Source organism: Tenrec ecaudatus, chromosome 4 (genome assembly GCF_050624435.1).
Source record: "Tenrec ecaudatus isolate mTenEca1 chromosome 4, mTenEca1.hap1, whole genome shotgun sequence".
NCBI classification, from domain to species: domain Eukaryota; kingdom Metazoa; phylum Chordata; class Mammalia; order Afrosoricida; family Tenrecidae; genus Tenrec; species Tenrec ecaudatus.
In genome coordinates this window covers 185,233,623-185,246,171 of record NC_134533.1, presented here as the reverse complement: position 1 = coordinate 185,246,171, position 12,549 = coordinate 185,233,623, and the positions used below count along the sequence as shown (strand labels likewise).

General features: G+C 41.8%; 1 protein-coding gene across 2 annotated transcripts in view; it reads right to left on the bottom strand.

Annotated features, from left to right (window-relative positions):
- Positions 1-4,707: 4,707 nt before the first annotated feature.
- Positions 4,708-12,549, bottom strand: part of NGLY1 (N-glycanase 1) — a 69,959-nt gene continuing 62,117 nt past the window's right edge. Inside the window, exons 11-12 of one of the 2 annotated variants that reach the window (XM_075547141.1) lie at positions 6,738-6,915; positions 4,734-6,417 (exon numbers count right to left, since the gene is read on the bottom strand). In XM_075547141.1, coding sequence (XP_075403256.1) covers positions 6,242-6,417; positions 6,738-6,915 — 354 coding nt within the window. In that variant the 3' untranslated portion in view covers positions 4,734-6,241. Of the gene's footprint in view, positions 6,418-6,737; positions 6,916-12,549 lie in introns of both variants that reach the window. The other variant, XM_075547142.1, reaches the window with a different exon arrangement.

Here is a 12,549-nt window from a genome sequence, read left to right as displayed (position 1 = left end):
TAGACCAAAGAACACACCCACGCGGCCAACAAACACGTGAAAAACTGTTTGGGATCATCAACCATTCGGGATATGCAAGTCAAAACAACAACAAGCTATCAGTTCAGCACTTCTAGCAAAGTCCCATTAAACAGAAAGCAAACGCAGGAGAGGGTGAGGAGAGTGTGGGACTCTTACATACTCCTGGTGGATTGCAACCACTGTGGGAAGCAATATGTTGCTTCCTTACAAAATCAGCATCAATTAAGGGTAATGGGTGCACAACATGATTAATGTAATTGATACCAATAAATGGCCTGCCTGAAAAATGTTTAAGTGGCATTATTCATATTTTACAATAGTAAAAGGATATGCAAGAAAAAAGATAAGAAAAAGTTGGAAATAGAAATGTTGTATCCCTTATTTGGTTATCTATCTTAGAGAAACAACACAAATAGATATCATGTTCATTCCAGAACTATTCATCATAATAAGAAAATACAAACAGTCTAAATACCCATCAATGAAGAGCGAATAAGCAAGCTAATGTATATACATATAATGGAATATTGTGTAAAGAATAATGACGAATCTTTGTAACATAACATAGATAAACCCAAAGGACATTATGCTGAAACAAGCCAACCACAAACGGGCAAGCATTGCATGAGCCTACTATTATAAAAAGATTTTTAAAAGATTTCTGCCCTAAAAGAAACATCTTGTGATGGCCAGCAGGGGTAGAAGGGTTATGAATGGTGGGTTCCTAACTGGAAGACAGATACATTATTAATGCTGGTAAAGTGGAAGGCGGAAAGGAGCAAAGATCTGGATCTGAGGAAGGTGGGAAAGGAAGGGGACTGAAGCATGGTCCATAAGGGACTCCAGCTTCATCAGTACAGAATTTTCATTCGTCAGAAGACGAAGTAAAAATTTTAAAACAGAAGGGCCGTGAAGGAGGCGAAGGCCCCCGGGAGATGGCGTGACACTGGCTGCAGCCCTGGGTTCCAGACAGGAACAAATGTGAGGAAGCGCCAGACCGGACAGTTCGTTCTGTTGTGCACAGGGCGGCCATGGGTTGGGACATACTTCATGGCACCTACCCACCACCACATCGATTACTTTTAAGTGAAGCGTACACTAGTCTCACGCTGTGCTTTTCTCTGTGTTGATGTGTTAGCTCTCTGGGCAACAAACAACGAAAGATCCTACAGGCAATTCTCTTAAAAGGCTGTGAGGGGATTATGCAACCACAAGGAAGACGTTAAATATTTTGAAACTGAAGCTAGATCTGCAGAGGGTTTCTAAACACAGTGGTGGGTTCACAATGACTCACTGCAAGAATCTAAATACAATACCAAGGAGGTTTGCCTCACAGGAGACGGAAAGGCGCTTCGGAAAAGTACCAATGAGAAATACACAAAAATTGGGGACTATGGAAACATTATGCCTCTATATTTTACCTTATTTGAATTGTAACATAAATGGCTTTACTTCCTTCAATAATATATATTAAATGTATTAAAAGTGTAAATAAATCTGTGTGATGGCCTGAGTTTTCTTAACGAGTGTAAACTTTAGTGGCTAGATGTCCTAGCTACTGTAGATTTTCAGAGACCCTTTTTGGCATAGAGATTTCTTGTTGCTGCAAGTTTTACTGATCTCATTAACAAGTCCTCAGAAGACCAACAGCTCAGCTTTGGATCTGTTTCCACATGTGGGGTAACAACAGAGAAAGGATCTGGGTCACACAGGCAGGAGCAGCCTCGCTCCCGCATACACCTCTCACCTTCAGTATCTGTAAGATGGTGGTACGGCATGCCCCTCAGATGAGACCCTAAACGAGTGTGGCACTTACCAGGTTCCTAAAATTGACCAATATTGTTAGTCTAGCTACTAAGTCTCTTAACCTAAATAAGGCAGCCTGGATGGTCAACCTAGATTTATGTCTGAATGCGTATGAAGTGAAATGTCTTATATGTTAGTCTGTTTCTTCCCTTAGTGTTTAAGGAACACTATGTAGATCAGAGCTATTAGCTTATGAGAGTAGCATTTGCTCAGACTATAAAATCAAAGAACAATTTGTGTTGTAGGAGAAAAAACCCTCTAGATTTAATCTTTGGTTCTGATTATCAAGTGGTAATGTTGTCTCAATGTAAACATGCCTATCACAGTATCTGTATGCATGAAACATCTACTCAAATAGCAACCCACAATGGTTTGACTCTACAATTCTATAACTGGGTGGAGAGGCCTTATGATGTGTGTGTGATTCTTGTCCTGTTGCTCATTGACTTGTTTGAACAGGTCGTTTCACTTTTCTGGTCTTGACGTTGCTTGGTGAAGCAAGTCTGGGTAAATAAAATCTCTAGCAATCCCTGCTAATCCCAGAGCCCATGATGAAGAGTGCTTTTTATTTCAGGAGCCCTGGTGGCGTGGAGGGTTATGAGGGGTGTTGCCAACCACAAAGCCAGGTTTGAACACACCCACCACCCCAAGGAAGGAAGCTGAGACTTTCTGTTCCTGCAGCCATTTAAAGCCTCGGAAGCTCAAGGGGGCCATTTACTCTGTCCCAGAAGGCTGCCGAGTCACGAATTACTGGATGGCAGCGTTCGATCTTTGCTTCATATAAGGGAAATCTTTTACTATAACTTGAGCAAAGCATGATGTTAGTGATATAATTCTCAGCTGTTTTTCTTTTTTTTTTGGTCTTTTAAAAATCATTTTTATTGGGGGCTTGTACAACTATGATCACAACCCACCGACTCACCCACCCAACCCTCCCTCCCTCCCTCCCTCCATCCATTGTGTCAAGTACATTTGTTGCCATAGGAAGGAGTTTTAAGAGAATGGAGAGCTACGTTGTTGAGAAAAAGACCAGGAAAGCTACACCAAGAAACGTTCCCATCACCACAGCACCCTGCTCATTCTTGGAGGGCAGCAAGGGCCGTTCTAGGAGAATTTCTCCAAGACAACTGGCCCTGTCCACTCTCCAGCCCTGGCTTTGCTCTCAGTCTTCTTTCCCCCAAACTCAAAGAACATTTTAAAGGAGCATGGTTGGAGTCCCCAAAGGATGTCCAAACTGCCACGTTTTGACATGGGTGATTTGAAGAGCGGAGATCTTCAGAAAGGGTTAAACTCCAAACCAAACTCAACCACCACAGAGTCGATGTTAATTCCTAGTGACCTTATGGGACAGGGTAGAACTGCCCCAGAGGGTTTCCAAGACTGTAAACTTTTATGGGAGCAGAAAGCTGCATCTTTCCCCTGCAGGGCAGCTGCAGGGACCCTGTGGTCAGCAGTCAGGGCTCCTGTTTTTCTTGAAATTGCAATGAAAAGCATGTCTGTGGAGTTCATTATGTTTGGATTTGACCTGGAAGTAAGGTGTAACATTTTCCCCCCCAACAATGAGAGGTTGTCAACTGATGAGGAGCAGAATTCCTAAGTATAATTATTCCCTTGCCTGTTCAGAATTTCTTCTTCAGCCACAACAGATTGTGGCTTTAAAGAGAATATTCTACATGGCTTCCACTGTACACACACGTCCATTGTAGTACCTCTCACCATAGCAGAAAGACATATACAACCTAAACACCCATCAATGGAAGGATGAGCAAACACTGGTACATACACACAGTGGAATACCACGGAACAAAAAAGAATAATGTTGAATCTGTGAAACCTCTTCTCATATTGAGAACATTGTATTGAGTGAAACTAGTTAATCGCAAAAGGGCAAGTATTGTATGAGGCCAATATTATAAAAAGTCTAGAGGTTTTCACACAGACATTGATGGTTCCTAGGTGAGGGCGGGTTTGAGCAAAGGAATCCTGATGGAGGGTAGACAAGTGTCGACTTGGGGGAAGGAGAAGGTAATCTATGCTGAGAGGCTGGTAAAAATTGATGGAGGCGTGGCAAGACAGTGGGAGGGCTTCGAGAGTTAAATGTTGTCCTCTATGTAATCCTGCAATAGTGGAGCTCGACCAAGAGATGCTTGGCTAGACACACAGGCTGGCTCGGCAGGCGTGGGGCGGAGAGTGGGCGTATACTGTACAGAGGTTTGACAGAGGATATTTGTCTACTTACCTACCTTCACTGCAAACATACATGAATGTGATGAGATATCCAGGTGGCTCAGTTATGAAAAGTTCTTAAACACCTGGAGGGAATGAGTTGCTAGACCTCAGGGATGAGGACCATGGTCTGGGGGCGCCAAGGTCAACTGGTTGGCATAAAATTCACAAAGACAATGCTCTGCATTCTACTCTTTTGAGTAGCAACTAGGGTTGTAAACGCTCATGAGGAGCCATCTGTGAGGTAATCAAATGCAAACAATAAATCCAGTGGGTTAGTGAACCATCCCCAATATCAGACCACACAGGCCACAACCCTGAGACCAACTTACTCTGAAAAGAATCACATTAGGTCCCGGATAGCATGGGAGAAAAAATTCCCAGGTCTAAGAGATCAGGTTTATTGGTCTGATAAACTGGTGAGACCCTTGAGATTATGGTCTGAGGGTGCCCTACGGGCCTAGAATGAAATTTACTCCTTTTGAGAATAATCAACCACTTAAGATCAAAAGGGCAGCATCTACACAAGGACGAAGTTCACAAGTTTAGGAAAGGAGGGGGCGGGGGCACAGAAAACACCGGAGGAGGTGGAATAAACAAGGGCACAGCAAAGGAACTGCAAGGTGTAGGAGTTTGTTGAATGTAAAATTTATGAACATCAACCTTCAACAGATTCAGGAAGTTTAAAAAGTGTACACAGCTACCTTTTTCCTCATTACCACTCCAAGACTATAAAAACACGACACTCGGAACTTTTTGTTTTTACTTGAGCCAAAGTAAATCTGAGACTGAATCCCTTTCACAGATGAAGTACATACAGTTGAGTTCCGCATTTCCATTACCATCTTAATAAGAATGCTGGTAGGTCTCTGTATTTTCTCATGGAGATTAAGAGGGCTGGCCCACTTGACCATCAACATGCTGTTTCAATAAGATACTTCAAGACAGACAGACAACAAGTTCTCTCAAATTATATGTCTACTACAGGATACTGTGAGAAATCAGTCTGAGAGTTCTAGAAAATGCACTAATATTCAAGACATTTTTATAACATTAAATGCATAAATTGGGTTCTTTTGAAATGTAAACCTTGTAGCAAGAAAGCGATTCTCAATGGAGTTTGACTGCATTTAAAAATATGACATTTCAGATTATTTTCACAGCACTTTGTAATTCACATAGATGTTCCACTGAGTTGAACAGGGCAATCTGAAAATGGAGCGTCCTTAAATGAGGAGCTGAGAAGTCGCAATGTCACAATAGGCATTTTGAAAACAGAGGTTATATCTTTCTACCACTGCCTGCTCCACAGTGCTATCACAATGTTTTCTTTGCTGATAAATGTTAATGCTTGCTAAATTTAACTGGAGCAGTTAAATAGAACACATACACAATCTTAAAACTCTGTAATGTAGTTACATAGCTCTAGTCAAGAATAGCTATTATGTTAAATGTACTAGATTAAAAAAAAACTCAAAGTAAAGCATTTCTTGTATCCACACACTATGAAATTTACAATGTATCTTTTGAATTTATGCAATATTACATATTTTTTAAAATGTTACATCTCTATAACGTATACACTGAAGTGATTTCCAATGTTTAAGGTTTATTAAAGATTATTATTCAGCTAGAGTAACCACTAAAAGGATATAAGGCAAAATAATTCAATTTATTTCGTAGATGCCTACATATTTACAGTCATAAAAATGGCTCATGCATTATATAACTTAAAACATACTAGACTTTCACATTACAAATTAAAAATCTCAGGAAACTCTAGACCAACTGCTTATGAAAAAATTAGTGACTGATCAGAAAATGTCAAATTACTATTATTAGCTCAAGACTTTACCATAATCATGAATAGGATGTAATCATGAACACCATCATTTGACTTTTAGAATTATACTTAGGTTTTCAAATTAAAATTTCATGTTGGGATAGTAACAGTTTCCTCAAATATTAAGAAACCATAGTCATACATTGAAGAGGGATTTTAATTCAAGAAGTTTATCATGGTCCAGAGTATAAAGATTAAGATTTTCATGAGGGTTACATGGTGTAGAGCCAGCAACAGAAATCCACGAGCTCAGGATAGCCAAGGAAGCATGCACGGAATCAACAGACGACTTTAGACCGTGGGAAGTTCTTGATTATTGTCAGCATTTCTGTAGTACTCGGGTTCTCAAAGCTCATCAAATTTTATAATTATCTCCAAACAATTTTCTTCATGGTCATCTAGGCTTTGTCTAAACAGCTGCGTGTGTTGCCAGGCAACATCACCTTCTCCTCTGTTTAATTCAGCTTCCAAAATAACTTCAGTGACACCAGAAAAGTCATAGTAGGAGCGAAGATTTTTATCTGTTAGAGAGAGACAGAGAAAGAACAGTTTGTATTTGGTAATGGAAAGAGTATAAAAAGATAAATGGGTAAAAATCTACACCCCACCTCACTCCCATACAAATACAATGCTTCCTTTGAAATAAAGTGTTTTCTTTCTTTCTTTTACTTGTTTTACACTGACAACAACAACAAAAAACCTGCTGTTAATGAAGTCACATAGATTTTTTTAATTTTAAAAGTTTACCTAAGTGCGATGAATAATCTTTCGGCCCGAAAGTCCGCCACATCTCAAATACAATTGCTCTTCACAAAGGTAAACTCCCCAGTCCAGTGCTTACCTCCCAAGAGTTCCACTTGAGCGGTGTCAGACTGCAGCCTCCACTGCACTATTCCCGTCTCAAAGGTCTGACTGCTGGTGCGAATGGAAATGCTCTCCACTTTGAGCCCAACTGAGCCACACTCAAACTTCCAGGAAATATAGGCAAAGGACGACCCTTCCTTCCGGGCTAAATACACCTATAAAGAACAAGGGAACGGAAACGGTCCGAAATGATGACAGGGTGCGGAAAACATTGTTAGAAATCGGATTGTCACAGGGTACCATGTACACATGCTTATTAAAATGGAATTTTTCTTCATTGAGGAGTCGTATTGCTAAATTTTCATTTCATTAACAATTTTTCCTACCGCTCTGGAAGAATGTCAACTTACTTGAATGCAGGTGGCTAAATAAGTGTCCTAAAGAGCTACATAAAAATAGAATTTTGGTAAACGTTACTCTCTTTGAAAATTAACAAGCTATGAAAGGGCACTTTATGATGAGTCTTGTGAATAATAAAAACCTTTTAGATGCATTCACTTCAGATTGCTCTGAGTTTCTAACTCTGGATGTATGAAGTGCCGCTGCCCGTTTGCATGGACACGTAAGGCAGCCCAGAGCTCGCCCACTCTATCAGCTCATTCCCTCCCAGTTCTACCACACGCTTCACGACGTTGACAGGAAAACGGACGCCTGCAGCTCTGGTCTTTCCCAAAGAAACCCAACTTGTGAAGGTCCGACCCTGTACCCATTATCCCTGATGTGCAAATCCCCACACTTAACTGCAATGGCCTATGTATTTCTCAGAAAAGAGCCTGGAGCACACCCTTCTCATATGTACTCAGCTGAATGACTACAGTCATGACTTCACACTCCCTCATCTTTGTGCAATTACATAACATCTCTCAATTCTAATCCTTTTGACCAATTAATGTTTTTTAAAAAAAAAAATCACAGCTCATATTCACATCATCTACCTGATTTGGAAATTATAGCTATGTATCTGGCTCTTGCATTAAGTCCATACATATTCTTGGCCTTAACTATTTTTAATTTCAGGGGTGCTTCCCTGACATAATTTGACCTAATCAAAATGTTTCCGGAGGAAAAGTTTCTAGATTCATACTTATCAATATACGCAGAGACATAGATAAAGATCTAACCTGTTAGAAATGTTCTTTAGCTCAAAAGAGCAAAGAGCTGGAGTACCACAAAAAATATATCTATCGTGGAAATGCTCCTCTGCATGTACTGCTCTAGCCTTGCCTCACATCAGGGAAAGAATCAATTACTGTGAGCAGTCCAACAACAATTTTTGCAGTCTATTAGTAACCTTTAGAATCAGGGGCTTCAAGGTTATTTAATAAAAATCACTCTTTAAGGAAACAGACATGAGCACCTTACAGGAGGCATGTCTAGGCGCCCATTACTGCCCTGATTGACAGACTTAGGTATACATGACACCGTCTATTGCTCCACTCAAGTTCAGGGCACCCGATACAACAGCCCCGAGGTTTACGTGTTCCCATTACCTGCTTGCCTTCTAAGTCATCTGCTCGGGGGGCCGGGGTCTCAGAATGACACCAGTCCCCTGGCAGAGGTTAGTGCTACACTACTGGGCAGCTAGGGACGATCCAAACGTTAACTGAATCTTCACAGCAGTGGCTAGAAAAGGGGTTATTTGGGAAAGATGAGTCAAAAGAGGTAAGAGGAAGAAAGCTAGCTGGAAGGAACTCAGACTAGGGAGAAAGTAATCTTAAAACAGAAATGGAGACATTCAAACTCATGTCTCAATACACACTTCCACGTCACATATGCTTGCTGACAGCATTACTTTCAAATGTCCCTACAAAGTCTGAGTATAAAATATAGAAAACTAAAGTCAGGCAAAAGTCAAACTGGTAACTTCTCTACGAATTACCTTAAGTACGCGTGGGTTTAGTCAGACCTGTACTTTAAACTGTTAACAGAAGGTTTATAATTGCTTTGGAATAGGACTGAGCGAACTGTCTTCAAACCAAATTTCCCATCCAAAAGGTGTCAGCTTTTAAGACCCTAGAAAGGTCTGATGGGACCCATCATTGACTTTTTAGATGCTTAAACAAACCTACCAACATTCTGTAAGCAAACAAAGGCTTGTTGCACTTCAGAAACGGATATAAAATACTGTGAAAATCCACCACATCTTTCTCACACAATCAAGTCTACCCGTAGCATTTTAAATGACTCAAAGACTCAGTTAGTGGTGACAGGGAGTTAACAAGAGTATGTTTACTTAGCTTGGTTATTTGAAATATACCGAAACAAATGGGCTTATTACTAAAACTCCCCAGAGGGGTCCTCTCCCTATAGAATACCAACAAAACCAGCAATTATAGTATAACTAGGAGGGAAAATAATCCTAAGTTTTCACATATTCAATTGCTGTGTCCACAAGGAAGGAGGTTGTAATTGTTGACTGCTCATTTAAACAGAAACAAAATAGGAAACCCCTAATTGCCTAATAACCAATGGGAAAGTTTTCGCCTGTTGGCTTTTTAAATTCAGAAGCTTAATTTACTGTGTACACTTTTACATGCTTTGTTTTTGCAAAATGGTATTGCTACTCTGCCTATGTAGGGGCGGTAGCAACATTTAAAAACCATGCTGTTTTTCTCCTACCTACTGAGTTGGATATACACCCCCGCTCCCTGTCCTGGACAACTGTTTACCTCTCTACTCTGCTTTCCGGGTATCTTCCCTCCATTCCTGACTACTTGTTTCCCCAGAATCCACCAAACGGGTCCTCCTCGGTGCTTTCACGCAGGCTATTTCTCATGCTCCAGAACACGCTCTCTCTTCCGTCTGTCCCCACACTGACAAATGCCCTTCTTCCTCCTCTTCCCACACCCCACTAGATATCACTTGACTCAGGAGGGTGAGTGGCTTCTTCGTCTGCCCTTTCTTACCCAGTATCACACTGTACTGCGCAGTGCGCACTCCACGAACTCCACCCGTCCTTCTCCCACAACAGGTTCACCTTGAGGTTAGCCTCTGAATGACAATGCGCCTTTGCTGGAGGTCTAAGTGAATGAATGACTGACATAATGCCGTGCCCCCAAATGTGTCTGGTGACAAAGAAGTGATAAAACTACTCAAAAATGACGTGTCAAAGAGCATTCGGGGCTGAACAGAGACGTCTATGTAGCCCTAAGTTGCCGTGAAATTTATACTAATATACATTCATTCAGTCTTTATTTTTTCTTCAAAAATTCAATAATCATTGCTGACTCTCTAGTGGGAGAGAATAATTCAGTGTCACATGAGTAGTTGTATATATGTCATGAAGGAGAGGTCCACAGTACAATGTTTACAATGAAACAATGACGTTTAGGTGGGAGTGTAGAGTGTGAGGCAGGGGCCACCAGTGCACCCAGCAAGCAGGGGGCAAAGGGCACTGACAAGTAGAGTGGTGAGGAAGGAGCCCGGGGCAAGGGGAGAAGGGGCGGCAAAGGACCAGGCTAGCTCCAGGGGGCTGAGGTTACTTCTTACCACTGTAACCCAGAGTTAAGGGGCTATTTTTGCCCCCTGGCTACCCTGTTTCCAAAAAAGTTTCAAAACCTTTTCTGGCTACACTGTTTTCAAAAAAAAGTTTCAAAACCTTTTGTGGCTACACTGTTTCAAAAACAAGTTTCAGGGCTTTTTTTCTGGCTACACTATCTCTGCAGGAGCCAGAGAGAAGCAGGAGACTAGCTGGGAGGCATCTGCATTACTTTTCTCAGTGTGTGCCTTATCACATGCCTCTGAACAATGTGGTCTGGATGATCATGATCTTGAAAATGAAACCAAAACCACAAAACTCAGCTTGATGAAACAGTGTATCTCCTAAGCAGGAAAACTCAGTTCCAGGAGTTCCAGGAGTCCTTGGGCGGTGCAAATGGTTAAGGGCATGGCTATCAACCTAAGGTTAGTGGTTGGAGTCCACCCAGAGGCGGCTCAGACAAAAGGCCTAATGATCTGGTTCTGCAAGGTTCTCCAGAAGACCCCGAGCTGTTCAACTCTACACACACGTTGACTTGCCAAGAGTTGGAATTAACTTGATGATGACTAACAACAAAACTCAGTTCCTATCTGTGTTGCAGGGAGGATCTAGCTTTGGTCTGAACATCTGGGAGCAGCTACTGGAGCTGTGTCATGACATCACTTTGAGGGTGACTGCAGGATGGATGAGTTGAGCATTAGTCTTTATCAACCCAGTGGGGCTAGAAGATATCTAATTGGGGGTATGCTAGGGCAGAACCCGAAATACTGATTTAAGTGAAAAAACAAAAAACAAAGCACAAGTTTGAGTGATATGATACTAAATATTAAAGCAGATAAAAGGATTCATTTAATTTCATAAAACCATTAAAGCATAAACTTTCATTGAGCAGGAGCCTGCGCATTCCTTAATGTCCTTCGTATTTCATTCACATGATTCATGTTTCTAACAGTATCCCCCCTCTGGCTCGTGTCCGAATCAGAGATCTGCAAACATGCCATTATTCCTGCTGCTCCGGGCCTGACGAACACCTACTCATCCCTCAGCGTCCAGCTCAAACGTTGCCTGCTCTGTGGCACTCTGCCCAACACCCACAGCCATAGCTAATTACTCCCTCCTCGGGGTTTCCATAGCAATGTGTTGACATCCCTAAAACGGCACTCTGCATCGTGGTTAAGATGGCTGATTATGCTCTAGCTTCCTGCAGGACTGAGAAAGCAGGAACTGTGGCTTCTGCAGTAGCTGAGACCAAAGCCTAGCACAACAGACGCTTGGTGAATGTTCGCCAACAAACAACTGAGTGGCCAAGATAAACAAAGAGCTATGCCACAGAGTAGACCCTAGTCTTTGCTCATTAGTAACACATTACTTCTCTTTAACCATGCTGGTTAGGTTCTGAGAAAGGCAGGAATTTTCTTGAGTTCGGCAACTGCAAGGTCAGTAGTTTGAACCTACCAGTCACTTCCCGAGAAAAGTGGAGGCTATTCTACTCTGGTAAAGAGCTTACAGTCTCGGAAACTCACGGGAGAGTTCTACCCAGTGCTACCGGGTTGATATCTATATGTGGTTGGATTAGAATCGTTGGCGCGCGCGCGCACACACACACACACACACACACACACACACAGAGAGAGAGAGAAATACAGAGAGAGAGAGAAATACAGAGAGAGAGAGAGAGAGAGAGAGACAGAGAGAGATGGGGGGGAGGAGGGGGGGCCTGTTTGATTCTATCTTGGAGCCCTGGTAGAGCAGTGGACAAAGTACTAGGCTGCTAATGAAAAAGCTGGAGTCGAAACAACAGCCAGCCAGCAGCCGGTCCCAGGAGAAAGATGGGGCCGCTTACTCCCATGGAGAGTACAGCCTGGAACATCCTATGGGACACTTCTACTCTGTCCCATATGGTTACTGTGATGCACGACTGACTTGATGGTAGTAAATTTGGTTTTTATTTGTAATTTTAGCTGAGAAAATGTTCAGCTAAGCAGAGTTTTCCAGAAATTAATCCTCCTTTTAACTTTAGAAAATCCATCATAGATATAGACATCTGTAATTTTTATAATCCTCTATCTTATTAGTTGAATAAAAAAGACTCCTACTTTTGTTATTAAATAAATGTAACTTAAATATGATGCCGAGTGGCATTGTGGGCTGCTAGCAGCAAAATTGCCTGTTCATACCCATCAGCTAATCTGTAGGAGGCTGTCTGCAGCCATAAAAATGTGTATTGGGGATGCCTGGTAGCAGTTCTACTGTGCCCTGCAAAGTGGTATGAGTTAGAATTGAGCTAATGGCAGGGGGTCTGTGATTTAAA